Below are 24,225 nucleotides of genomic sequence, written 5' to 3'. Positions count from 1 at the left end.
ACAGTCCCGTTCCGGAGCATGACGCGAGCACATTGATCTGCAGACTCTAAGTCTCAATTTCAGCGTGCGTACTTGTAATTATTTTGTTCAATATTCCTAAGAAGTTTTCACGAGTTCGCTTGAAGGTTCAAGCACGAGGCTCTCTACCTGGGGTTCCAAGTACCGGCCAGGAATCATTTTATGGTCGTTTTTGGTAGTTCCGAAATAAATAATCAATGCAGAAATAGGGGGTGGGATGGGAGAAATTATTATCGTGTCCAATTGTAATTATGAGCAGGGAGAAGCACTTCGCAGCCTGTCGCCTCCGAAAGTGAGCACAGAATTAACATTCTAGCTCCACGAATCTCTCCATAGATACCAGGTAGGAGCCTAGAGGTATTAGACTGGAATCCCGTCCTCCAGAGTTCTGACCAAACGAACCCAAACACCGAAATGATAGCCCAAGGCATTGAACCGATTAAACTAGTTTGAACTTTTTTAATTTCTTCCCCCCCTGCTTCTCCTCGTCAACTGCCTCGCCATGCATGTATCCGTCAATGTAGACATCGCCGACAAATCTAAACATTCCACTATTACCAACTGGTCGCAAAATAATGGGCGTAGAACAGCCCAAAGCAACTACAACGACGTCTCCGACCGCCATGTAGCCGGAGCCAAGCCCCATGAGGCCATGCCGAGTGATACAGAAGGACCGGCCTTGCATGCTGAAGTGGCATCCCTCGTCGATGACCTGCTCGCAATCGTCAGGCCGGTTCGAAAGGTCGTCCTTGGCAGCCATGTGCAGTTCCTCGTCCAGAGGCAGAAAAGGCAAGCGCTCGTGAATCAGGCGAGCAAAGACGTGATAGCACACCCTGCTCCATGAGTCTCGATACCTCTTGGGCGGCACGCCAAGGCACAGCGTCCTGCAGAATGCCGCGCGAACTCGCCTGGTATACTCGCGGTCTTCGCCGTCGTCGTCGTGATTTCCTAGGAGCAGGGCACGCCAATGCAAGAACGCCATGAGATAGTCGTCAAGCGTGTTCAACACGTCGACGGCAATGCCGCGCCTCGAGATGGTAGAGAGTCGGATTCCCGAGATCTCCATAATATTGCCGGCGGTCGCCATCTTCTGCCCAGTCTCGCTCAGGTAGGTGACCTCGGCATCTTGCCCGCCGTCGGCCCGGAAGCTGGTTGGCCGGCGCAGCATCTCGCGCTGGGGAATATGTGACCAGTCTGGCACCCAGCTGGGCAGCCGGATGGTGCTGACATGCAATGGATAGTGGATCGCCTCGCATATCACGTCCAGACGGCGAGTGTTGGTGATCAGGTAGTCTACAACGCTAATGTAGACGTCCTTTACTGAGCGATTGTAGTCTGGGGGGAACTCGTCGCGGATATCCTGATGCAGGAGGCCCAAAACGCCAAAAACCTTGTCTCTCGGGTCGGCGGCGAGCTTGGTCCTACACGCATAGAGAACCTCAAACAGGGACATGTGCCCGTGGCGGTTGACGCTGCTGACCTCTGGGAAGCTGCCCGGCCCACCCTGGGTCAGGACGTGCGAGTACTTGAGATCCTGGGTCGGAGTGAGCGCCGCGTTGTCGCTGAACCCGGCCACAAAGTACGGCTTGAGCTCCCTCTCATACCTTTTGAAGACGTCGCACACGTCTCTGAATATCTGCCAAGGTATGCGCAAATCCCCGCAGTAGACCCTGATCTTGTGGGCGTTGAACACCTCTTGGACGACCCACAGCCTGTCCCAGTAGTCTCTCTCAAAGAGCGCGACCAGGGCTTTGCAGGCTGGCCTGCGCTCGGGCGGGTCGAGGATGTGCTTGAGCCTCTTCAGAGAGTCTCTGTTATCGGCAATCTCATGCAAGAGCTTCACGGCATCCGGACTGCCGTCAGCCTCGGCACCGAGCCAGACGGCCACCATCTCGGCTCTCGCGTAGATGCTGGCCATGAGCTGGACCTGTTGCGAGCGCTCGTCTCTGTCCTGTTGGTTGATGCACAATCCGTCAGCCCACACGTAGACCTCTTTCTCTTCGTCACGCAGGGCATTGAGTGCGCCTTGGAGACTGGCGGTGATCTGTATGATTTCCGTGCCAATCTGCACCTTCTGGGTAACATCGGCATCGCCCCACGAATACGACACCGCACGGTAGCGCGGGGCCCTGTTGAGTGGGAAATGCAGGATTTCGCACTTGACAATCTCCATTCGCTTTGGCAGGAGCTTGAGAAGGCGATACTCTCCAGGCTGGAGCGGTCGATACAGCACCGCTCCATGGCCGGTCGCCAAGGGGTTGTACGTGGGGGCGGAATGAATGGGTCCCGTCGCCGGCTCGCTGGCGGCCGGCGCCTGGGACGCTGGTGGTGACTGAGGGAGCGGCTGTAGCGCTTGAGGCTGCGGATGTGGTGACTGGGCTTGTGATGGGGCGACAGGGGTGGGCTGCGGTAGCTGCTGGGGAAGCGGCTGGGATGGAATGACCTGATACTGCACAACATCAGGCTGTGGGGAGGCAGGGCAGGGAGAAGACGACCGTGAGCGTCGTTGGTTGGAGGATGGCGACTGATCTCGCGAGTACGATGGAGACTGCGATCCATCCCGTGTACCCGAAAGCTGCCTTCGCTGTGGCAAGTCGCCTGGGGAGCTGTATCGCCGACGGACGCTCTTCTTGGGACGCAAGTCGGCGCCAGGAGGCGAGGCAGAACGAGAGGGCGGCTGAACCGTCACAATGACAGCATCATTGTTATCTGGACTGAGCACATCAACTACCTGCGAGGGTCTGCGACGGCGTGCAGAGGTCGGGGCCGATATTGTTGAGTAGCGGCTGGTTTCGAATTCGCTGTGCGGATGCGGAGTGCGCGAGCCTGACCGTGACGGATTCCGCGATCTCACATAGATGAGATTCTTCGCGTATACTCCGGTGGATGGCTCGCGGGAATAGCTCTGCAGCCCAGCTCCGTCATAGTGTCCCTCTGCTTGGCCTCTGGACCTCCCCACGCGAAAGTAGTCGTCGTCATTACTCATTGCACTGGAATCACAGGTTGGCGGGCAGCACCAGGATTGGAATGTGTCACTGGGGTTGTCCTCCCCATCCCGGGAGATGCGAGCCATGCTTTAATAACCAATGCCCTTTTGTGTTTGCCTAATCCTCGGGGCAGCCGCGGAGAAGTGCACTTTGGATCGCGTGCCATGGCATTGGCCCGAGCATGGTTGGCTGTCAGACCGAGATGCCCATTTGAGCTAACCTGAGACGACTGAGGCAGTTCCCATCCATGTGTAGGCTTCACTGCAATAGGTCTACAGAGTGTGTGCACATCCAAATGGCCGGGCGCGAAGATAAGAAAAGGGTTGCCCGAACGCCACCACCCAGGCAGGCCGAATCAGGCCACGAACCAGAGCTCGCCGTGACGACTCGTCGGCAGGGCTGCCCCCACGGACCAAACGGCACGGACGACAACTCAGCCTAGCGTCCTGCAGTGCAACACACGCGTGCCGTTCGCAGTTACGAGATATGACCAGTCGCCTATTCGGATCAGGCTATGCACCCGTCTTGCTAACAGTTGTATGGCGAACACTCTCACGCGACGGGCCGCTGTGGAGGAACCCACGAACCACTCCGGCCATGCCGAGGCAGACTTCGAGAGCCTGTTTCCTATTGGAGATGCCTGCTGCCCCCAACCTTTGAACCCACCACCCGTGCGGCTCCCAAATTTCGACCATGGGGTTCCCCGCGCCGGACTATTGCCCAAACTTCACCTCTTTTCAAGGATATGAAGCTTTGCTGCACAGCAGGGCTTTTGGCCACACATTGCATCTGAACATGGACCTTCATATCCATCAGCACCTCGAACTAGCTCGTAGTACCGCACAAAGGGGAAAACGGGAACTGATCCAACTGCACGTGCCCCTATATCAGCAGAGAATAGGAGGCCTCTTTAGCTTTTATCATGCACGGGCCTATAAGATAGCGACCAAGAGGTCATGAAAAATACTAGACTGTCACGAATTGGTAAACTCGTCCGCAGGGATATTACCGCAGTTCACCAGCAATGCTCAGACATACTTGACATAAATCCGGGCGTAATCGCTGAGGTGAAATTCGCAGCCGAGATTGGCCTGGGCAATGGATGGAATGTTCTGCCTAGTGGTGGGGGCACTCGGAGATGCGAGCTAAAAAGGCTGTTTCTTACTTGCCCAGGTCCCTGAACAGGGTATCCGATCCGGTCAGTCGACTCGCGAAAGGAAGGATTTCATCAAGGGCCAGAATGTTATACTTTTATGGCATCAAGGAGCACAAGGATCACGAACCAAGCGACTGACACATTCCTAGGTCGCTCCAGTAGCATACAGTGACAAGGCCAAGAAGATGAGCTTGTTAATAGTATAATCGCAAATTTACTCGGGATATCGCGAGGTGAAATCAAAAATAGCTTCTCTTTCTGCCTCCTCACAGCCACTTTACCTTGGAGCATGACGCCTGTTAGTACACCGCTTCTTTGCGGTCCATGAGCCGTCCAAATAACCCCTGTGATCTTTCTATAGGGTGCGCGAGGTACCTTGATAGCTCCCCAAGAAGCATTAGCGTAGGCATAAGTCGGGGTTCACGAACAGTAAACAGACCAGGTAGGCGCATTCGTACGCATCCAAACTTGGCCAAGAATGTTGGCTTTTTTATTACCGTGGCACGGTATGTCGAGCCCGGATCCTGTGATTCGTCGGCCAGGGTGCTTACAAGAGTATAAATAAGCTGGTTCTCTCGTTGTTCAGTATCCCATATTCACCGCGAAATCCACAACCAGCCTGTTTCTGGTCCACTGTCACCATGCAATACTCGCTGTTCTCCATTTTCGTTGCGGCCTCTGCCGCCTCCGCCTGCTGGGTGGATATCTGTGAGTAGACTCCATCAGCATCGTCTGCCCTTCTTTGTCCAGTCCCCGATTGCGTGGGGATCAACAGGTGCATGGAAGCCCCTCGGCCAGGCGGGCGGTTGCACTAGCTACGGCGGAGGCGAGTTACCAGCCGGGTACAGGTACAATCTGCGATATGTGGAAAACGGTCTCGGGACAGGCCAGACTAGCCATGGACGGACAGTAAGTCTATACGGGTCGTTAGAAAGCTTCCATGATGCTCATTCATCTTTGCAACTTAGTTCAACCCCAGTCATGGAGTAGGGGGCCGTCAGAGTGGACACCGAAATCAAGAAGGCGCACGCTGTGTTCTGCGTCTAAAGTGTTCGACCGACCAGAACGTAGGCTGAGCATTACTGTAGTCCGGGAACACAAAGGATGTGGCCCAGGAAACAAGAGGAGTAGGTCATCACTGTCAAATGGCTTGTAGATAAACAGCTAGTCGAGCAATAAAGCGAGTAGCATTGTCGTGATACTGGATTTCGTAATGGACGACTTGAATGCGTGAATATCCACATTGAGCCGGTCTTAAGCTAGTTGCAGTAGCATCACCCGTAGATGTGCCGCCACTCCATCAATGACACCCTCTCAACGTGTGAGTAGGCTGACAAGATGATGGAGTTAGCGTTTGAAACAAACACGCATCCCGCTAGTCGACAGGGCCGACTGACATGTTAGGTATTGCTGCCCACCTCGCTGCAAGACTTATGTGGAATAGAGGTAGAGAGGCCAGTGAAGACCAGGAGAATACATCGATGCAGACGGGGCTCAGCCTGTTAATCCTGTATCGAAAGAGGATGAACTAGACTGAATATGCAAGGGAGATGCCACCGACGGCTCTCCATATCCCTCTGCATCCCTAACAAACCTGATGGAGGCGCAAATCACACATAAAACACCTTCACGGTCTAGAAATCCGCAAAGATTCTTTATAGGCCGAGTCATTGAGACGACAGACAAAACGCTGCATACGCCATTGGTGAGCTTAAGGGCGTGAATGGTGCATGTTCTCGAGCAAATCACCCATCTCACCCGTTGCTGACAATGCCCCAGACAATGAATCGGAGAATGACAATCAACGATTTGCTACAGTCTTCTGTGTGGCCTCAGGAAGCTTGTGCCTGCCCTAGAATGCAGCAATGCGACTGTTCTCAGGTCGCTAGAGTAGTTGAGACTCGCCCGTCGATTCTCATACTACAGATCTGCAGTGCTATGTGATTTCTCCGGCTGTTCCATTCACAATGTCGATGGGAAGGAATTGAGCGAGGGTGGCGGAGTCAACCAATCCAACTGGTATCGGATACCTGCATGCATGTGTGTCATGCAGATGGTTCATCCTCGGTGGAAAGGGGTGGCTTGAGTGGTGCAATGACCCTTTGTGGTTAGTCACGAAAATGGAATGATACCGCGCACAACGATGCTAAGGTGAGTGGCTCAATCACGACGCGTCACTGCGAGGGGGGTGGCCGAGCGGCCCTGAAAGCTTCCAGGACATGTGATGCTAGACACATGTAGTTCGGCCAGTGTGGCGGGGACTACAACTGACAAACTGTAATCACATTACATGAAACGCTGAGCGTGAGACGTCAAGGGTCACTGAACAAAAGGCAGCTTCATCATGGAGTTGTGCAACTTCAGGCTTCTGCGTCCGGTCAAGAAAGTCGCGGCGCAGAGCCAGTATGCCTGACCGACCACAATCAATCGCAAGCATAATTAGTGAGCTGACCTCCTTGTGGCACACCACCATGTAAGACCACGATAATTCGACGTGTCAACATGAGTATGCCCATCACACCTACTGTGCTTACGGTCTGCTGGCAGACACGGATCTGCGACGTTATGGAGCACCGGATGCTGGCTTCGGGATCGAGTTGCTCTTGTAGGGCTGAGCCAAGTGCGGAGTGAGCTAGGCGGCTCTCCTGTTTCACAACTTCCCAGAGTCTCGTACTTGGTCCATACGGCAATGCAATCGGAATTTCTAGCCTTCTGCCCGGTCTGACTAAGAACGCCCACAACACAGAGGAGCTCAGCTGACAGGCCTAGCCTTGACGCCTGTCTCACCGCAGCCTCCACAGGTTCACAACACCCCCCTGATAGGGGCCGATTCCAGCCAGTTACGGGCCAGATATGCAGTGGCCACAAGTAAAAAGCTACGAAAGCTTGTGTCCTGGCTGTCGTTCCTCGTTCAACCTTGGAAATACATGCGAGGTGCGAAGAAGGTGTGCACCTGTGATATTCATTGCGCCGGCTTTGCATGGTCTGGGGCTCCATACGAGCTCTGGACAAAGTGTACATTGTACAGCATACATACGGTAGGGCATTCTCGTGATTTGCATGGGCAATCTTCGTTGCTACGCCGGGCGGTAGTGTCGCACAGCAACGCGTCCTGCGTCCTAGATTGCTTGGTTCCCCTCTATATGAACCCCCAGAATCCCAACCCATCTCCTTGTGAGGGCAGAGCGACCAGACACCTCTGCCCACACAACCATACAGACAACCATCCATCTTTTCTGAACAACAACGCGTCACAATGAACGGAACAGTGCAGATCACGGGCGTGCCTACCACCTCGGGTACTAATGGTGAGTGCTCATGGCGGGTACTAAAGTTGAGCCTCCCTCGTAACAAACTGCAGGCTCTGTGCCCCTGCGTCGCGAGATTCGTGATCTCCAAAAGAATCACCCAGAGCAGTTCGACCTCTTGATCCTAGGCCTGAAGCAGTATGAGGCCATGGACGAGAAGGATGTCCTGTCGTACTACCAGGTTGCAGGTGAGTAAGGGCCTTGCCTCACTGCGAGAGACAGACTGACCAGTCCCCCAGGCATCCATGGAGAGCCTTTCAAGCCCTGGGACAATGTCAAGGGCAATTCCGCCTTTGACTTTGGGGGATACTGCACTCATTCCTCCGTGCTTTTCGCCACCTGGCATCGACCGTACCTCGCCCTCTTTGAAGTATGGCCCGTGCTTGCTTGTCAGACTTCTTTGGGAGACTAGGTTACTGAGAAACAAGTAGCAAGTCCTCTATCTCATGGTCCAGGACGCTGCCCAAAAGTTCCCGCCGACTCTGCGGGACCGGTACCTTAGGGCAGCCAAGGACTTCCGTCTGCCTTACTACGACTGGGCCATCCGCGTCCCGTCCGGCACGAGCGCCTTTCCGAGCCTCATCGGCTCGGAAAAGATTTCGGTGACGGACGTCGACGGCAAAAAGAAGGACATCGAGAACCCCCTCTACCAGTTCAGCTTCCACCCGGTCAATCCTTCTCCCGGAGACTTTGACGAGACGGTAGGTATCTGGAATACTGGCGATACATAGAGGGGGGGCTAGGCTAACCCACGCGCCCAGTGGAGCCGGTTCAAGACGACCGTCCGGTACCCGGATGCCAACGGTAAATCCCGTAACGCCATGGTGTCGCAGGTGCTCACCAACGAGAGCGCATCTCTCCGGACCAATGTGGCGCTTCTGCTGCTGTCGTACCACGACTTTGATTCGTTCACCAACAACAAATGGCGGGGCAGCAACCAACCCGGCACCTTTGGCAGTCTCGAAGACGTGCACAACGAGATCCACGACCGGGTGGGCGGCAGTAACGGCCACATGGCGGCCCTGGAGACGTCCTCTTTTGATCCCATCTTTTGGCTTCATCACTGGCAAGTCCCCAGCATACTCTTTGGGCCGGCTTTTGAAGAAGGCACTGACTCCAAGACACTAGCAACGTCGACCGCCTGTGGGCCATCTGGCAGGATCTTAACCCAGACAGCTACATCACGCCGCAGCCGGCACCCATGACGACCTTCACCACCCTCCAGGGCACCATGGAGACGCAGGACTCGCCGTTGACGCCCTTCTGGGACCGCAGCGGCACAAAGTTCTGGACATCGGCCCAGGTCAAGAGTTCCGCAACCTTTGGGTACGCCTACCCGGAGACACAGCGCTGGACTTTTGCCAGCGACCAGGCCTACCGGCAGAGCCTCCGCCGCACCGTGACCATGCTGTACGGTGCCAACACGTTGCGTAACTTTGCTGACAACATCGCCAAGCAGCCGGCCCCCGGCAGCCAGTCTACCGCGCAGAATGTCGTCGCGACCAGCATAGACAAGGTGCAGGCCACTGTACATGCGCTGTCCAAGACGGCCAATCCCGGTCTGCCCGGAGAGCATGGCGAGCAGAAGCCGCTTTCGAGCGGGCAGTCTGCTACCGAAGGCCACAAGAGTGAGTGTACCCGTTCCTCCTGTCCCTGGCTTGGTGAGCCAAGAGAGGAAGGGAAGACATGGATGGTCCGAACTGATGGGATACCTCTAGGCCCGATTCCGTCGTCGCTCGCACGTCTAGCCCCGCACAACACGTATAACGAGTGGATCGTCAATGTGCGCGCTCTCAAGCACTGCCTCGGCCAGGCATACCGCGTGCTCGTCTTCCTCGGCGACATCACCTCCGACCCGGTGGGCTACGACACCGAGTACAACTGCGTCGGACGCGTGACCGTCTTTGGCCGCGGCGCCACGACCCGCTGCGGCAAGTGCCAGAAGGACAGAGCCGAGGACCTGACCGTGACCGGCACCGTCCCGCTCACCTCGGCCCTCTTGCAAGACATCACTGGGGGCCAGCTGCGGGATCTGACCCCAGAGAAGGTGGTCCCGTACCTCAGGGAGCATTTGAAATGGCGCGTGACTCTGTACAACGGGGATGAAAGAGCAGTCCCAGATGTGCCCGGGCTCCAGGTCAGTGTGTGCTCCACCCAGGTCACCATTGACGACGAGGGGTTACCCATCTACTCAAACGAGTATATCGTCCACAGCGAGGTCACTGCTGGCTTGCCTGGTGGCATGGAAGTGGGTGGCCAAATCTGAGCGACAATACGCATTTGGAGAAGAAAAAAGATAGTTAAAAGGGGGGGATGAAGAACAATACAATGTTGAAGGGGTATCGGATCTGCATTTCGTCTCCGTAGACAGAGCAATTGATGATGTCTGGGTAAATGGAAAACGCCGTGCCATGCATGCAAAGAGAAAGTAAAGGAGGCAGAAGGGTCGCCCGCCGGCTTCTAGAACTGGATCCTCCTCTTCCGTCCAGTGTACTTTGAGGTGGCCTTGACGATCTTGCCTTTCCGCTCCATCTGTTCCTTCTTCTTGACGATCCAGGCCTTGCTGCCCTTCTTGATCTCGCCTTTGCCGCTGGTGCCCTTCTTGCGCGAGTCGAGGACGTCGACATTGTCCATGCCCTTGACGACTCCAGTGATGTCGCCAGTGTTGCCGTCGCTGGCGGCGCCGCCGACCGTCAGGACCAGGTATACCTTGACATTCTTGGTCTCGGGGTCGTCCTCGAGCAGACCGGCGCCAAAGCCGGCCTTGACGGCGGCTTGGGTGATCATATTTCTCTGCGTGTCGTTCTTGGGGTAGAACTGGCAGACTGCGCGGCCGCCTCTCCTCAGCGAGGCGTAGAGGCCGTTGAAGAACCTGGACAGCCTGCCGGCGGGCGAGGTGTCGCTGCTCTCGGCGTTGCACAGCCACTGGATGGCGCTGATGCTGATGGCGGCATCGAAGGAGCCGGCCCTGAAGGGCACGCCCTGTCCGATGTCGGCAAGCATGAGGTCACCCTCGACGTCCCTCTGCAGCGCGATATCGAGCATGGAGGCGCTGATGTCCATGCCGATCCACGTGTGCGGCCCGCCCTCGTCCTGGGGGGTGGCGGTCAGGATCTCGCCGGAGAGGCCGCTTCCGCAGCCAATGTCGAGAATGAAGCTGGGAGACTGAAGATCGAGGAGCTCGAGAGCACGCCGGGTCATGGAGGCCTGGATGTTTTGGATACGAGAGCTCGTCGTGTACTTGCGCGCTTCAGTGTCATCGTAGTGCACGTCGGCGGAGCTGGAGATTGCGGTGGCTGCTAGTTAGTCTCTGGGCTGGGCCGGGGCAGTGAGCTCGCGGGAGGGGAATCGGCTGCACATACAGAGTATCCTCGGGCCTCGACATGGTCGCGGCGAGGGGTGGTGACCAAAGTGTCTTGGGGGGAGCAGCCGCGCAGAGTTGGTGGAGGTTGAGGGAGCGATGATGGCGATAATGATGGGCACTTTTGGCGGGAGTTTTTGTCGAAACTTTTTGGTGGGGCAGCCAGCAGCAAACTCGTGCCTCGCTGTAACGTTATCGCTTATCTCTCTTATCGCTCAGTTATCAATTGAGTGCCCCCCCCCCCCGTGCAGCCAGTTGCCATTTAATTTCAAGCAAGCTGGAGGCCACCTGGCAGGCTCGAAAGATTACGCGATGCGCGCCACCACCACTACCTAGGTACCGCTGGCGCGTCTGTCCCTGCTAATCAGCTGCATAATCAGCTGCTCAAGCTTCATCGCGATCCAAACAGACAGACAGGCACACACCACCACCGTCCGTAAACACACACACGCAACAACATACTGCAACACACCATAGACGATGTGCGTTAATTGACGAAACAATTCCATAAACTGTGTCAGCCTAGAACATGTGGATTCTACCTCTTGTTGGTTACCTGGGGTCCATCCTGGGCTTCTGTTTCTTGACCCTGGCCATCGGTACGACCACCCTCTTTTCTGAGAGAGAGAGAGAGAGAGAGAGAGAGAGGAGAAAGAGGAGAGAGACCTTACAACTGACCGAGACACAGCATCCGGGCTCTACTACCTGTCAGAGCTCGTCGAGGAGCATACCGTGCTCGCCAAACGCCTCCTCACCCGCCTCATCTACGCAGTCATTGTGCTGCAGCTGCTTCTCTGCATCGTCGACCGCTTCCCCTTCTGGCTGACCATCCTGGGCATCGTATCCCATGTCGTCTACCTCGGCAACATGCGAAGGTTCCCCTTCGTCAAGCTGAGCGACCCCCTGTTTATTGCTTCCTGCGGTAGGTGGCCTTTGGCTCTGAGCTCTCCGAGCTCTCTCCAAGCCGGGCCCTTGCCTTTGCGTGTGTTCCCCTTGCCTCTACCGCGTCTGGCTGACGTCGCCGCCTTCTTGTTCCCGCAGTCCTCGTCCTCGTCAACCACTGGGTTTGGTTCAGGCATTTCTCTGGACACCAGCAGCGCGCCTACCAGAACATGTCCTCCTTCTACGACACTCCCGATAACGTCCCGACCTTCACCGAGATTGCATCCTATTTTGGCCTCTGCGTTTGGCTCATCCCCTTCGCCCTTTTTGTCAGTCTGTCCGCCAGCGACAACGTGCTACCCACAATGGGAAGCGAAGGCGCGTCCATTTCTGCGGCAGGCGCCGATGCCTCCAAGAACCGGCGCTCCCAGGGCATGGCCAAAGCGCTGGTCGACAACATTCGAGCCCTCATGGCCCAGGTCGGAGCGATGGCTGGCTGGAAGAAACCCGAGGACCGCTTCTAGGCCGTCGGTCATGAGAGTGCGCTTGGTGCGCTGGACCGACCGAAAAATGCAGGTACGTGGTCGCACGGGCGATCTCATCTCTTGGTACAAGCCCCCATTGGGACTCTATGATGTTTATATTCGCTATGATTGTATTTGACGGACTCCCTCTTTGGGTCTAGCATGAGACAAACATACCCAGTTTCCTGATCCTTCACCCCCTCGCTTGCCGCTCGCTCGCCTGATTCCTTTGCACCTGTGCTTCCGATTCTGACAGATCATCAGTCGTGTGCAGCTGTATGACAGGAAGAGGCTTGCGCCCCCGTACCATTCATGCTCGATCTGGCAATTACCCGACAATCAAGCGCAGTCTGCACCCCTTGCCCGACCTAGCCAGAGCAACGGCTGGACTTGGTGCCACACTTTTCATCGCCTCGCCGGCCGCCCTTGGCCAGTTTGGCGGCTTGGTCCTTGGAGGACGCGCCAGGGTTGTGGGTGGCAGTGGTGAGCTTTGTCTTGGGGCGGTGGTAGAGCTGGGATTTCCGCCCGCTCTGGCTAGACTGGCCACCGAGCGTCGCCAGGTTTTGCTCGGTGATGCATGGATTTGCTCGATGCCCGTGCTGTGCCCAGCCGCCATGGACCCGACGGGTTGCAGCCGACTTGTGGAGTGCCTCGAGATACTGGTGATCCTGTTGCAGTTGCTCCTGTAGGTCGAGAGTAGATGCCCTAGGGTTGACCGCGAACGAGCGAGGCGTCATGTCGGACCGGGAGCATATGTGGGAGTAGTCAGATGCCGCCATACCAAAAGAGGTTTGGTGGTAGTGGTCTGCCTCGAGGCTTATGTAGTAGGGATAGTCATCAGAATTGACGTACTCCTGCGGATCGCTGGATTCTCCATAACCTGTCCAAGCCATGGTCATGTTGAGGTCATCCGGCCGGGAAGAGTCCTCGGACAGTTGCTTCTTGGAGGACACCATTGTGAAGCCGTGGATGGGGACACAGGGAATGGAGGGAACGTAGTGCATGCGCAATGCGGTGAACTTCTGACTGATGCCTGTCTCGAAAGGGGATAACCGGCCTATTTATTGACAAGCCCACAAGCGAGTGTCTGGTTTGCATCTCCCTGCTGCGATATCGCATCGCCGTCACGTTCCGTCTCACGCACTCGTTGACCCGAGAGGTTAGCAGAAGCGAGACAGGGCATCTCGCTTCGAGTACTTTGGGGGCTTGGGTGATACCATAATCCTTATTGCCGTCAGGACAAGCTCCGCGCAAGCCCGAGACGAACACCACACCGGCTTTGTCCAAGCGTGTGTCCTGTCATGTGGCAGGCGGTGATGATACGCCCTGCACGACGACGGACATCAGAGTCGTTCCGAGCTTGTACAACACACCGAGGCTTGGACGCCATCTGACTGGGCTCGGGTGAGCGCACGTAGCGGGAGCGTGCCGCCGCCTTCTCCCTCTGTGACGGATCATTGTCTTCCTTGCCCACAGGCTGGTTGGGTCAGCGAGCGAGATACCCAAGATAATGTGGCCTTCACGCCTTTATGGAACCGGGCAACATGTAAACTGGCCACGACGTTGTCACAACTCAGGGACTGCTCAACGTCACAAAAGATACCCGAGGCAAACCGTCCAACCTAGACGCATCTAACCCTTGGCTCTCTCCAAGAACTCAACAGGCCAGGCGATTGGTCTCATGTCGGCCTTCTTCTTCGTCACCGTCTTCCAATGCCTCATGATCAACGAGATCCATTTCACGGGTCAGCGGATGGCGAGGTGATGGGGCGATGCTGCTCGCATGGTACACCAAAAGTTCCCTGTGCCTCCTCAGATCACAAACCGCCGGCAGTTGTCGGCGCGGGGGTGGGAAGGGGGTTTCGCAAACGAGTGAATCGAACTCATCGGCCTCACCGCCGGATGGCTCAGTGCTTGTCCTCCTAGTCGCATCCACAAAGGTTCATGCTGATGCTATCATCGCAAGCAATTGCTCTGTGGGACGCATACGCGGGCGTGGCCTCTTTGGCCAAGAGACTCAACACGGCCCGAGTCTCATGTTCCAAAATCTTTGGCCTTTGAAGTTGTACAGTTGCGAACACGTACATGGTTTGTCGCAAGACTGGTGTGCGCCGCATCGGTCCTACAGCTCATACCAGGCTGCCGCTTCATCGGAACTGGCGTGGCTGGTTCAAGGCATCACTCTCGTATGGCACCGCGGCCACGCCGTGAGACTGTAACAACTCGTGGTTTGCCTGTCGTCCGGGACGCTGCCTCGACTCGCACGTTGAGTCATAGAGGACGGTTGTGAAGAATGCACTGCCTTCCTCTTCCCAGGCCCCGAATCGGAGTCGTGTTGGACCCTATTCCTCGTGTTCAGACAGATCGTCATTGGCTCGGCCGATGCCCGGGAGGATGTTCTGTGAAACGCATACTGCACTTCACATTCCAGCCTGGATGAGTGCCGAAGGAGGGCTACACCCAGACAAGGCGGTCCCGAATCAGTACAGACAGAAACGGACGGATAAGTGGTCATGATCATATGACCCAATCGTAAGATGGGCAAAAAGCAAATGAGATGGAGAATATCTGTGCAACAGTCACCAGAGCCTCCTACGACTCCGAGACCGCTCCCCCCCCCTCTTTGGGCGGACCGGTGCTCGTCAAGTCTGTTGCCCAGACTTGATGGCAACCCAAGCAAGCCGAACACAAAAACAAATGGTAAGCTTTGTCACGATGGCTTCCCAGGTCAACCAGTCCCCGACCTCTTTAGTCATGGCATTCCACTGTGACTACCTCGTCCCCTTGATAGTACAGCATAGACCAAGGGAGATTGTCTGACATCCGAGGTGGGCCTTTGGTCCTCCATCGCGATATGTTACGCAACTTGCGTTGTTGCCACTGGAAGTCGAAGATCAATCTTTTAGTATATCGCCTACTTACTCTTCCGGCTTGAACGGCGTACTTATTGCAAGTCCATGTATAGTGTGAGCTCCAGTATTGTGCTGAGCCAACACGAGAAAAAATAAGTTGCAGGGATAGGCGTAATAGTAGGGGAAGGGAAAATATGTATGTAGCATGATGGTCAAGCACAGTGCACGGTTGAACCTATCACAATCCCAAGGTACATTTGCTGATGAGGAGAACAGCTCCCAATACCCCCAAATAGCTACCATCGTGGGGACATTGCCTGCTTTCTAGGCAACAACTCACTGCATGTTCCCAATGCCAATCAATACCCTGTCAGGCCCGGAGTCGAGGTCGGACCGCATCCATGACCCTGCTTTTTGCTAGGGCCATTTCCGGTTCAGCTCACTCACCGCATCCTACCTGTTTCTCTTCAAACAAACAAGCACAGAGCAGCGAACTGTGGCGAATATATCCCCATTCCTGGCCAGTAACACTCCCAACATGCTTCCCCCGTCTCTCAAGAGCATCTACCAGCAATACAAAACCGACACGGACTCGGTGGCAACGTGGCTGGCCACGACCGCCAAGGCCCATGGCTATGATTCTGCCAAGGGTAGTTCCAAGACCGGCAAGTCACCCGCTTCGGGTGGCAGGCGAGGGCGGAGCACGCGCAAGCAAGGCAAAGCTCCGAGTTTGCCGGCCTCCTCGGCCTCGGCGGCCGGGACACGTCATGTTGTTGCCATCAAAGACTTTGAGCCCATGGCGGCTCATTTGGCTGGCATCGATGCTGTCCACGTCCCGGACCATGTTACCCTCGCTCTTGAACGCGTGATCTGGGGTACGAGTCCCCTCTCTCCAGGAGTCCGTCGTTGAATCTAGATGATCCGCGGTATTGACCCTTTCTATCAAACAGTACGCAAGGCTTTCTCGGAGAAGCTCATCGCCAGTGGAGCTCGCCCCAACCGTGCCTCTGACAGTCGACATTCCTTCTTTGTGGGGGTGCTCGAGAATGTTCGTGCACGTCTCCAACCGTTCATGAATGCCAACATCTTCAACGTCGGCAAAGTGCACAAGGTGTCCGCCAAAAAGTCTCCCCATCCCTTCAGAAACATGTTTGCTGTTCTGGACGTGTATACTCCGTCTAAAGCGTTCATGGACGCCCCAGACGTCGCCGTCCCGCCTGCATCACGGACCGAGTACGCCGTCGAGGACGAGAACAGCTGGGAAGATGCAGTCTTTGCATTGGTCTCGCTCCTGGACGACTATGATCGTCTCACAAAGCATGTCAAGTCACTCTGGTCCCGGTATGCGGCCGGAGATCTCGACCTGGCCGCTGTGGCAGTGGCTACCAACGCCGCCTTCGATCTCGCTCGCAGCATGGAAGACGAGATCAAGCCTGTGCTGAGCAATTTTGGCGGCCCCGACACCCTCCTCACTGCCTACTTCATTGCCACCTCCGCGGCGTCCGGCATCAATGTGCTAGATAAGGAGAGACCCGGTGACCCATTCAACCTCGAAGCCTATGATCGCGCGCAGCTCTGCCTTGTCAATTCGCTCACCATTGTGACCAGCTGGGCTGCCATTGCATCGCCCAGTTCAGTCCTCGACAGCTACAATGGGAAGTATGGCTGGTACAACGAAGGCGTTGAGGATCCAGCGAGCCCACCCCGGGCGAGGTGGCGGCAGGACATGGCAGTGCTGCTCGAGCTGTTCGACTATCTGCATATCCTCTCGTCGAGCTTTGGAGGAGGGTCCTTAATTGAAGACGAGATGACTCGCGGTATAGGTGAACTAGTATATGGCTGTGAGGACGGTGGTGATATGCCCCTTTGGCTGGCCTGGGCGGCGCAGATTCATCTAGACATCTTACGATCTCTCGGCAAGAACTGCGGCCGCGGACTGGATGACATGCGGCAGGAGAGCCTGAGGATCAAGAGGATGATGCTCCACGTGCCAGAAACCTCGCCGGAGCGCCGAGCTGTCCTCAAGGCCGCGACCAGTTGGGACAAGGACCCGATTGTAAAAATACGTGCGCAGCTGAAGGGCTTGGGCATACCGCAAGATGACAAACGCTATACGGAATTCCAGTTCCTGCGTCGCAACCCAATTCACTGCGGTCTTCTCATCCACAATATGCGTGCTACGCTGCACCGCTCGGGGGTGCAATACGCAGCGCCATCCGGAGGATTGTTGTCCACGGTGCAGCTGTATCACGCGCTCCGCGAAGAGAAGTTGTTCCCCGAGGAGCTCGTCTGGGAGGACCTCGAGACGCTTTGGAAAATGCAGGGCAATCCGACCTTTTTCGTGGGGAAGCCACCCGCTGATCTCGAGGGGTACTTTAGAAACTATTGTCTTAGCATCGGGGTATCCGTGAGCAACTGGGCGCCCAATAGGCGCAAAGGCGCGCCCAGTGTTAACACGGAGAACAGGCGTAACATGAAATTTATGGGGTGGTCGTCACTGTTCATGGCTGAGCGACTGGCGCCAGCCAGGGCACGCCCAGCGCTCTCGTCCGATCGAATCGAGGAGATCCTCATGGAGGGTCGGCGGCATCAATTCAAGGACGGCAAGGCCCATATTCAGCCAGAGATGAGGGAGCAAGCCAAAGAATTGGAGGTGAGCTCTACTAAAACGAGACAAGGAGACTCAAGCTAACAGCAGGTTACAGCGCGAAACCATCAAGCTTTCACCTGCTGACCTCATCGAGAGGCTCGCCTTTGACATCCATGCTGAGATCCCTGCCATAACGTTTGACTACTTCACCATGCACGACACAGCGTGGGCTCTCCTCGCAGAGTTGAAGGAAGAGTTTACCCAACTTGTGGGTGTTGAGTTCCTTCAGTATGTGCCACAAGAGGACAAACTTCCATTTGTGGTAGGTTTTGTCTTTTCGACTGCTGCAGGCCGCGAGGGCGTCGGCATTGGTGGCAAGAGAGAAGGCCGTGGGGAGCTTTTAATGACTGCGGCTGCAGTCGTTGGCGTGTTTTTAGCAAACGGACGAGGAAGCCTCATCAAGGATCAGGCGGGTGCGATTGTCAAAGCCGAGGACGTCGCCGATCTCAAAGTGGATGGCGTTGACCAATGGGACATGCTTCAGCGAGGAATCGAGAGGCAGAGCCAAGCTATGGGAGGCTTAAGAGGAATAGGTAGTCAAGATTGCCCCGTGCAGTGAGAGCACTTAACTACAGACTGCGTTTAGACTATTGTAGATAGAGCTAGATCTTACTTTGTAATCTATAGAAAAGGTAAAAGAGATATAGCTATAATAATAACTATCTATCTATCTATTTTAATTCTTAATGTACCTATTAGGTACAAGCTAAGTTATACTATTAATATAATACAGTTAAAAGAGATATAATAAATATAATATCTATATCTCTCTTAGAGGGTTTATAACTATAGTGTAATTCTATAGTATCAGATTAATCAATTAATTAGAACCTTATATATAAGTTATTTAAGTGGCTTCTATTAACTCTATTTAATTTATAACTCTATTAAGATAACTATTAATATAGTAAAATTATTATTAGTTCTATTTCTTCTTCTCTCTTTAAAGATACTTAACTATCTTCTTTAAATATTCTAGCTATAGTTAATATTTATTAATATAAAAGAGCTAGTTAAGATTTAGATTATTAGATATCTTCTTATTAAGAATATATAGGCTTTTAAATAGCTTTATTATATTAATAATCTATAAAAGCTTATATTTAAAGATTAGAAGGCTATAGATATTAATAATATTAATTTTATTAGTAATATTATAAAGCTTATTTAGATAGAGCTTAAAGAAAGTAAATTCTTTAATCTTATTAAAGAGATATCTATTCTTTTTATTAGATATTATAAAGATAAGAAAGATTAATATCTTATTAGTCTTAGATATATTAAATTATTTAATAAAAAAGAGACTTAGAAGTCCTAATAAAGAATATACTTAAGAGTCTTAATATAAATAAGTATAAGAGATAGACTTAGAAAAGTAGAAGAATAAACTATTTTATATATATTTAAAATAATCTCTTAATAATAATCTTAAAGTATATTATTATAGCTTATAAAATAGATTACTTATTATTAAAAAACTATTTATTATAATAATTTAATTATATTTATTATTAAGTAAATAGCTTATATATCTAGTCTTATAAACTTATATATATAGATATTTAAATAAATTAACTTATTAGCTAGTTATAGGTTAAATTATAATTAAGAGATTAAAAAGTCTAGAACTAATTTTAAATATTAATTATAATTAAGAGATTTAAAAGTTTAAAACTAATTTTAAGTTTTAAATTTATATTAAAGATAGTTATTAAATTTAAGAGTCTTTATAATTAGAGAATTATACTTAATTAATCTATAATAATAATTATATTCTTATTATTAGAAATTATTATAATATCTTTAAAATATAAATATTATATTTATTATATCTCTTTTAATTATATTATATTAATAATATAACTTAACTTATATTTAATAGATATATTAAAAATAAATAAAATAGATAGATAATACCTATATTTTAAAGATATCTTTTTATAGAGTTTATAATAATAATATAACTCTATAATATTAGATTAATTAATTAATTAAAATCTTATCTATCTATCTATCTATTTTATTTATTTTTAATATATCTATTAGATATAAGTTAAGTTATATTATTAATATAATATAATTAAAAGAGATATTATAATTATAATATCTGTTAGAACTCTAGCACTAAGTATAATCACACTCTAGCTATTATCTACTATAAATCAGAGTAAATAATATATAGCTACTAAGTAGCTATATAATAACTAGCTATATATAGTATAGATTATTAATAGTCTAAGGCTAAAGGCCTCTAGTACTAATACTAAAGAACTATCTTAAATAGAGGGAGTTATATACTATAAAGATAGAGAGAATAATAATAAGAATAAGATTATAATAACTAGTCTAATAATATCTAGATATATATATATCTACTAAATATAGCTAAACTAATACTAATTAGTTATTAAAAGATATTTAATTACTCTTTTAATAGTAGATTAGCTAATAATAAAGAGATAGAACTAATATATAAGACCTTAAGGCTATATCTTATACTTTATTCTATAATTTCTATAGAATTAATATCTAGAAGACTAGTCTAGATATTATATAAGAGGATTAGAAGATTATATTATAAATTTATTATCTATCTAAAGAAGTTAAATAAATTTATAATATAATTATATATTATTATATAACTAAGATTATATAATAAACTTATTATCTATTTAAAAAAGTTAAATAAGTTTATAATATAGTTATATATTACTATATAATTAAGAGTATATAATAAATTTATTATCTATTTAAAGAAGTTAAATAAGTTTAGAATATAATTATATATTATTATATAATTAAGAAAATATAATATTCTTATCTAAGAATCTAATATCTAGAAGTTAAGATAATTCTTTAATCTTAGAATTCTCTAAGATTATATATAAAGAAATATTAAAAGATATCTTAAATAATAATAGAGAGATATATAAAGAGATAAGTATAAAGATAAATATCTTAATAAAACTCTAGTAAAGATCTATTAGCCTAGAATTCTAGGATGTTAATCTAGTTCTTATATAAAATCTAATAAAGTAATATCTAATAATATACTTTATATAATTTATCTTAAAAATCTCTTAGATAAACTATAATAATAATATTATTATCTTATTCCCTCTTAGAGGGTTTATAACTATAATATGATTCTACAGTATTAGATTAATTAATTAATTAGAACCTTATATATAAGTCATTTAAGTAGCTTCTATCAACTCTATTTAATTTATAACCCTACTAGAATAACTATTAATATAGTAAAACCACTTCTATTCCTCCTTCCTTCTCTAAAGATACTTAACCATCTTTCTTAGATACTCTAGCTATAGCTAATATTTATTAATATAGAAGAGCTAGTTAAGATTTAGATTATTAGATATCTTATTCTTAAGGATCTATAGGCTTTTAAGTAGCTCTATTATATTAATAGTCTATAGGAACTTATATCTAAAGACTAGAAGGCTATAGGTATTATTAGTATTAATTTTACTAGTAATATTATAAAGCCTATTTAGATAGGGCTTAAAGAAGATAAATTCCTTAACTTTATTAAAGAGTTGTCTATTCTTCTTATTAGATACTATAGGAATAAGAAAGAATAATATCTCTTTAGCCTTAGATATATATATTAGTATTATATTAGGTTATTTAATAGAGAATATACTTAAGATTCTTAATATAGACAAGTATAAGAGATAGACTTAAGAGAGCTAGTAATAGAAGGATAGACTATTTTATATATATTTAAGATAGCCTCTTAGTAATAGCCTTAAAGTATATTATTATTATATTAGAGCTTATAGGGCAGATTGCTTATTACTAAAGGACTGTTTATTATAATAATTTAGCTATATCTATTATTAAATAGCTTGTATGTCTAAGCTTATAAACTTATATATATAGATGTCTAGATAAGTTGACTTATTGGCTGGCTATAGGAGTCTAGCTAAACTATAGTTAAGAGGTTAAAAAGTCTAGGACTGATTCTAGGTGTTAACTATAGTTGAGAGGTCTAAAAGTCTAGGACTGATTCTAGGCCTTAGACCTATATTAGAGATGGCTATTAGGCTTAAGAGCCTTTATAATTAGAGGACTGTACTTGATTAATCTATGATAATAATTATGTTCTTATTATTAGGTATTATTATAGTGTCTCTAGAATATAGGTATTATATTTATTATATCTCTTTTAACTGTATTATATTGATAGTATAACTTAGCTTATATCTAATAGGTATATTAAAAATAAATAAAATAGATAGATTATTATCTTATTATATAATAATATATTTTAAGAGTAGATAGAGGATATCTTTAAGTAGATATACTATATATTTAAATATAAGATATTATTCTTAATATAGAGATATAAGATAGATATTTAAGATAACTATAAGAAGAATATAATTAATTAAATACTTATATCTCTAATATAAATAATTAGAGAGATATATAACCTACCTCTCTAATAAGACCTTAAGATATAAATAAAAGAAAGACTAAAGAGAATAGTAAAAATTAAGGATCTAAAGAACTATATAGATATTTAATAAAATACTAGAAGTCTAGATATTAAAGGCTATATAATAAGCCCTCTAAATATCTATAGACCTATCCTATATCTTATATAATAATCTTATACTTCTATATAAGAGATATTAAAACTACTATTAATAAGAATCCTAGCTATTATATAAATCCTTCTATTAGATAGGAGATATATATAACTAATAGAGATCTTTCTATAGATCTATTATATAGAAGAATATAAATAGTCAGTCTTCTCTAGCTAAGAAATTATATATAACCTCCTACTAATATATAAAATCTAGACCCTCTTAAAGGGTTTATAACCATAATATAAATCTATAGTATTAAATTAATTAATTAATTAGGATCTTATATATAAGTTATTTAAGTAGCTTCTATCAACTCTATTTAATTTACAATCCTACTAGAACAACTATTAATATAGTGAAACTATATATATATATAGTATAATACTAGTCCTATTCCTTCTTTCTTCTCTAAAGATACTTAACTATCTTTCTTAGATATTCTAATCATAACTAGTATTTCTTAATATTAAAGAGTTAGTTAAGATTTAAATTATTAGATTCTATATCTATAAGGATAATTATACTCTTAAGTAGCTCTATAATATTAATAGTCTTTAATAGGCTATATCTAAATCCTAAAAGACTATAGTTATTAATATAATTAATTATCTTAATAGTCTTATATAGTTTATCTAGATTAGGCTTAGAGAAGATAAACTTCTTAACTTTATTAAAGAGTTATTTATTCTTCTTATTAGATACTATAGAAATAAGAAAGAATAATATCTCTTTAGTCTTAGATATATATATTAGTATTATATAAGTATATATAGATATAGATATATTAGATTATTTAATAGAGAATATAATTAAGAGTCTTAATATAGATAAGTATAAGAGATAGACTTAAGAGAATAGTAGAAGGACAGACTATTTTATATATATTTAAGACAATCTCTTAGTAATAGCCTTAAAGTATATTATTATTATATTAGAGCTTATAGAATAGATTACTTATTATTAAGAGACTATTTATTATGATCATTTAGTTATATTTATTATTAAGTAGATAGTTTATATATCTAGACTTATAAACTTATATATATAGATATCTAGATAAGTTGACTTATTAGCTAGCTATAGGCTAAATTATAATTAAAAGATTAAAAAGTCTAGAACTAATTCTAGGTCTTAACTATAGTTAAGAGGTTTAAAAGTCTAGGACTAATTCTAGGCCTTAAACCTATATTAGAGATAGTCAGTAGTTATTAGACTTAAGGGCCTTTATAGTTAGAGGATTATACTTAATTAATTTATAATAATAATTATATCCTTATTATTAGATATTATTATAGTATCTCTAGAATATAGATATTATATTTATTATATCTCTTTTAACTATATTATATTAATAGTATAACTTAGCTTATATCTAATAGATATATTAAAATAAATAAAATAGATAGATAGATAGATAGATATAAAATCTAGAATAGATCTATTAAGAGAGATAAAATTATAGTCTTTTAAAAGAGATAGAAGTCTATATAAAATTATACTAAAAGACTATATAATATCCTTTATAATAAGATATAATACTTTATTAGATTTTATAAGTAATTAGAAATTACTAAGAAGTAATATTATATAGTATTTCTAGATATTCTTACTAACTATATAAAAGAATTCTATCTTAATTATATTAGTTTAGAGAGATATTAATATAATATCTATTAAATTATAGATAGCTACTTTAACTTAATTATTAGTTATAATAATTATTAGATTAACTAAACTATACTTATCTTTATATAAATAAAGTATAAGAACTCTAATAAATTATTATTAAAAGTCTTAGAGATATTACTAAATAAGCTCTAACTTATATAATAAGCTCTAAAAGAAGGCTATTATGAAGAGATAGCTCT

At 47.0% G+C, this 24,225-nt stretch overlaps 6 protein-coding genes across 6 annotated transcripts; 3 read left to right on the top strand and 3 right to left on the bottom strand.

Annotated features, from left to right (window-relative positions):
• Positions 1 to 457: 457 nt before the first annotated feature.
• E0L32_011762 (uncharacterized protein) lies at positions 458 to 3,004 on the bottom strand (the record flags this gene model as incomplete). Its single annotated transcript, XM_031134527.1, has 1 exon — positions 458 to 3,004. One exon carries the CDS (start codon positions 3,002 to 3,004, stop codon positions 458 to 460), a length of 2,547 nt encoding a protein of 848 aa, XP_031000062.1.
• A 4,413-nt stretch (positions 3,005 to 7,417) lies between these two features.
• E0L32_011761 (uncharacterized protein) lies at positions 7,418 to 9,735 on the top strand (the record flags this gene model as incomplete). Its single annotated transcript, XM_031134526.1, has 6 exons — positions 7,418 to 7,469; positions 7,523 to 7,657; positions 7,709 to 7,839; positions 7,901 to 8,170; positions 8,231 to 8,471; positions 8,591 to 9,735. 6 exons carry the CDS (start codon positions 7,418 to 7,420, stop codon positions 9,733 to 9,735), a joined length of 1,974 nt encoding a protein of 657 aa, XP_031000061.1.
• A 194-nt stretch (positions 9,736 to 9,929) lies between these two features.
• On the bottom strand, positions 9,930 to 10,854 carry E0L32_011760 (uncharacterized protein; the record flags this gene model as incomplete). The annotated part of the gene is made up of 2 exons (XM_031134525.1): positions 9,930 to 10,749; positions 10,832 to 10,854. The coding sequence occupies 2 exons, from the start codon at positions 10,852 to 10,854 to the stop codon at positions 9,930 to 9,932; spliced, it is 843 nt and encodes a 280-aa protein (XP_031000060.1).
• A 505-nt stretch (positions 10,855 to 11,359) lies between these two features.
• Positions 11,360 to 12,236, top strand: E0L32_011759 (uncharacterized protein; the record flags this gene model as incomplete). Its single annotated transcript, XM_031134523.1, has 3 exons — positions 11,360 to 11,429; positions 11,519 to 11,752; positions 11,872 to 12,236. 3 exons carry the CDS (start codon positions 11,360 to 11,362, stop codon positions 12,234 to 12,236), a joined length of 669 nt encoding a protein of 222 aa, XP_031000059.1.
• Positions 12,237 to 12,604: 368 nt separating this feature from the next.
• Positions 12,605 to 13,192, bottom strand: E0L32_011758 (uncharacterized protein; the record flags this gene model as incomplete). The annotated part of the gene is made up of 1 exon (XM_031134522.1): positions 12,605 to 13,192. One exon carries the CDS (start codon positions 13,190 to 13,192, stop codon positions 12,605 to 12,607), a length of 588 nt encoding a protein of 195 aa, XP_031000058.1.
• Positions 13,193 to 15,626: 2,434 nt separating this feature from the next.
• E0L32_011757 (uncharacterized protein) lies at positions 15,627 to 18,338 on the top strand (the record flags this gene model as incomplete). The annotated part of the gene is made up of 4 exons (XM_031134521.1): positions 15,627 to 15,963; positions 16,039 to 17,741; positions 17,794 to 18,271; positions 18,325 to 18,338. 4 exons carry the CDS (start codon positions 15,627 to 15,629, stop codon positions 18,336 to 18,338), a joined length of 2,532 nt encoding a protein of 843 aa, XP_031000057.1.
• Between the last annotated feature and the right edge of the window lie 5,887 nt (positions 18,339 to 24,225).

The sequence above is a fragment of the Thyridium curvatum genome (genome assembly GCF_004353045.1).
Source record: "Thyridium curvatum strain D216 chromosome Unknown NODE_117_length_85693_cov_76.445878, whole genome shotgun sequence".
Classification (NCBI taxonomy): domain Eukaryota; kingdom Fungi; phylum Ascomycota; class Sordariomycetes; order Thyridiales; family Thyridiaceae; genus Thyridium; species Thyridium curvatum.
Note: the sequence above shows the minus strand (reverse complement) of the source record. Positions and strands in the feature narration are given on the sequence as shown.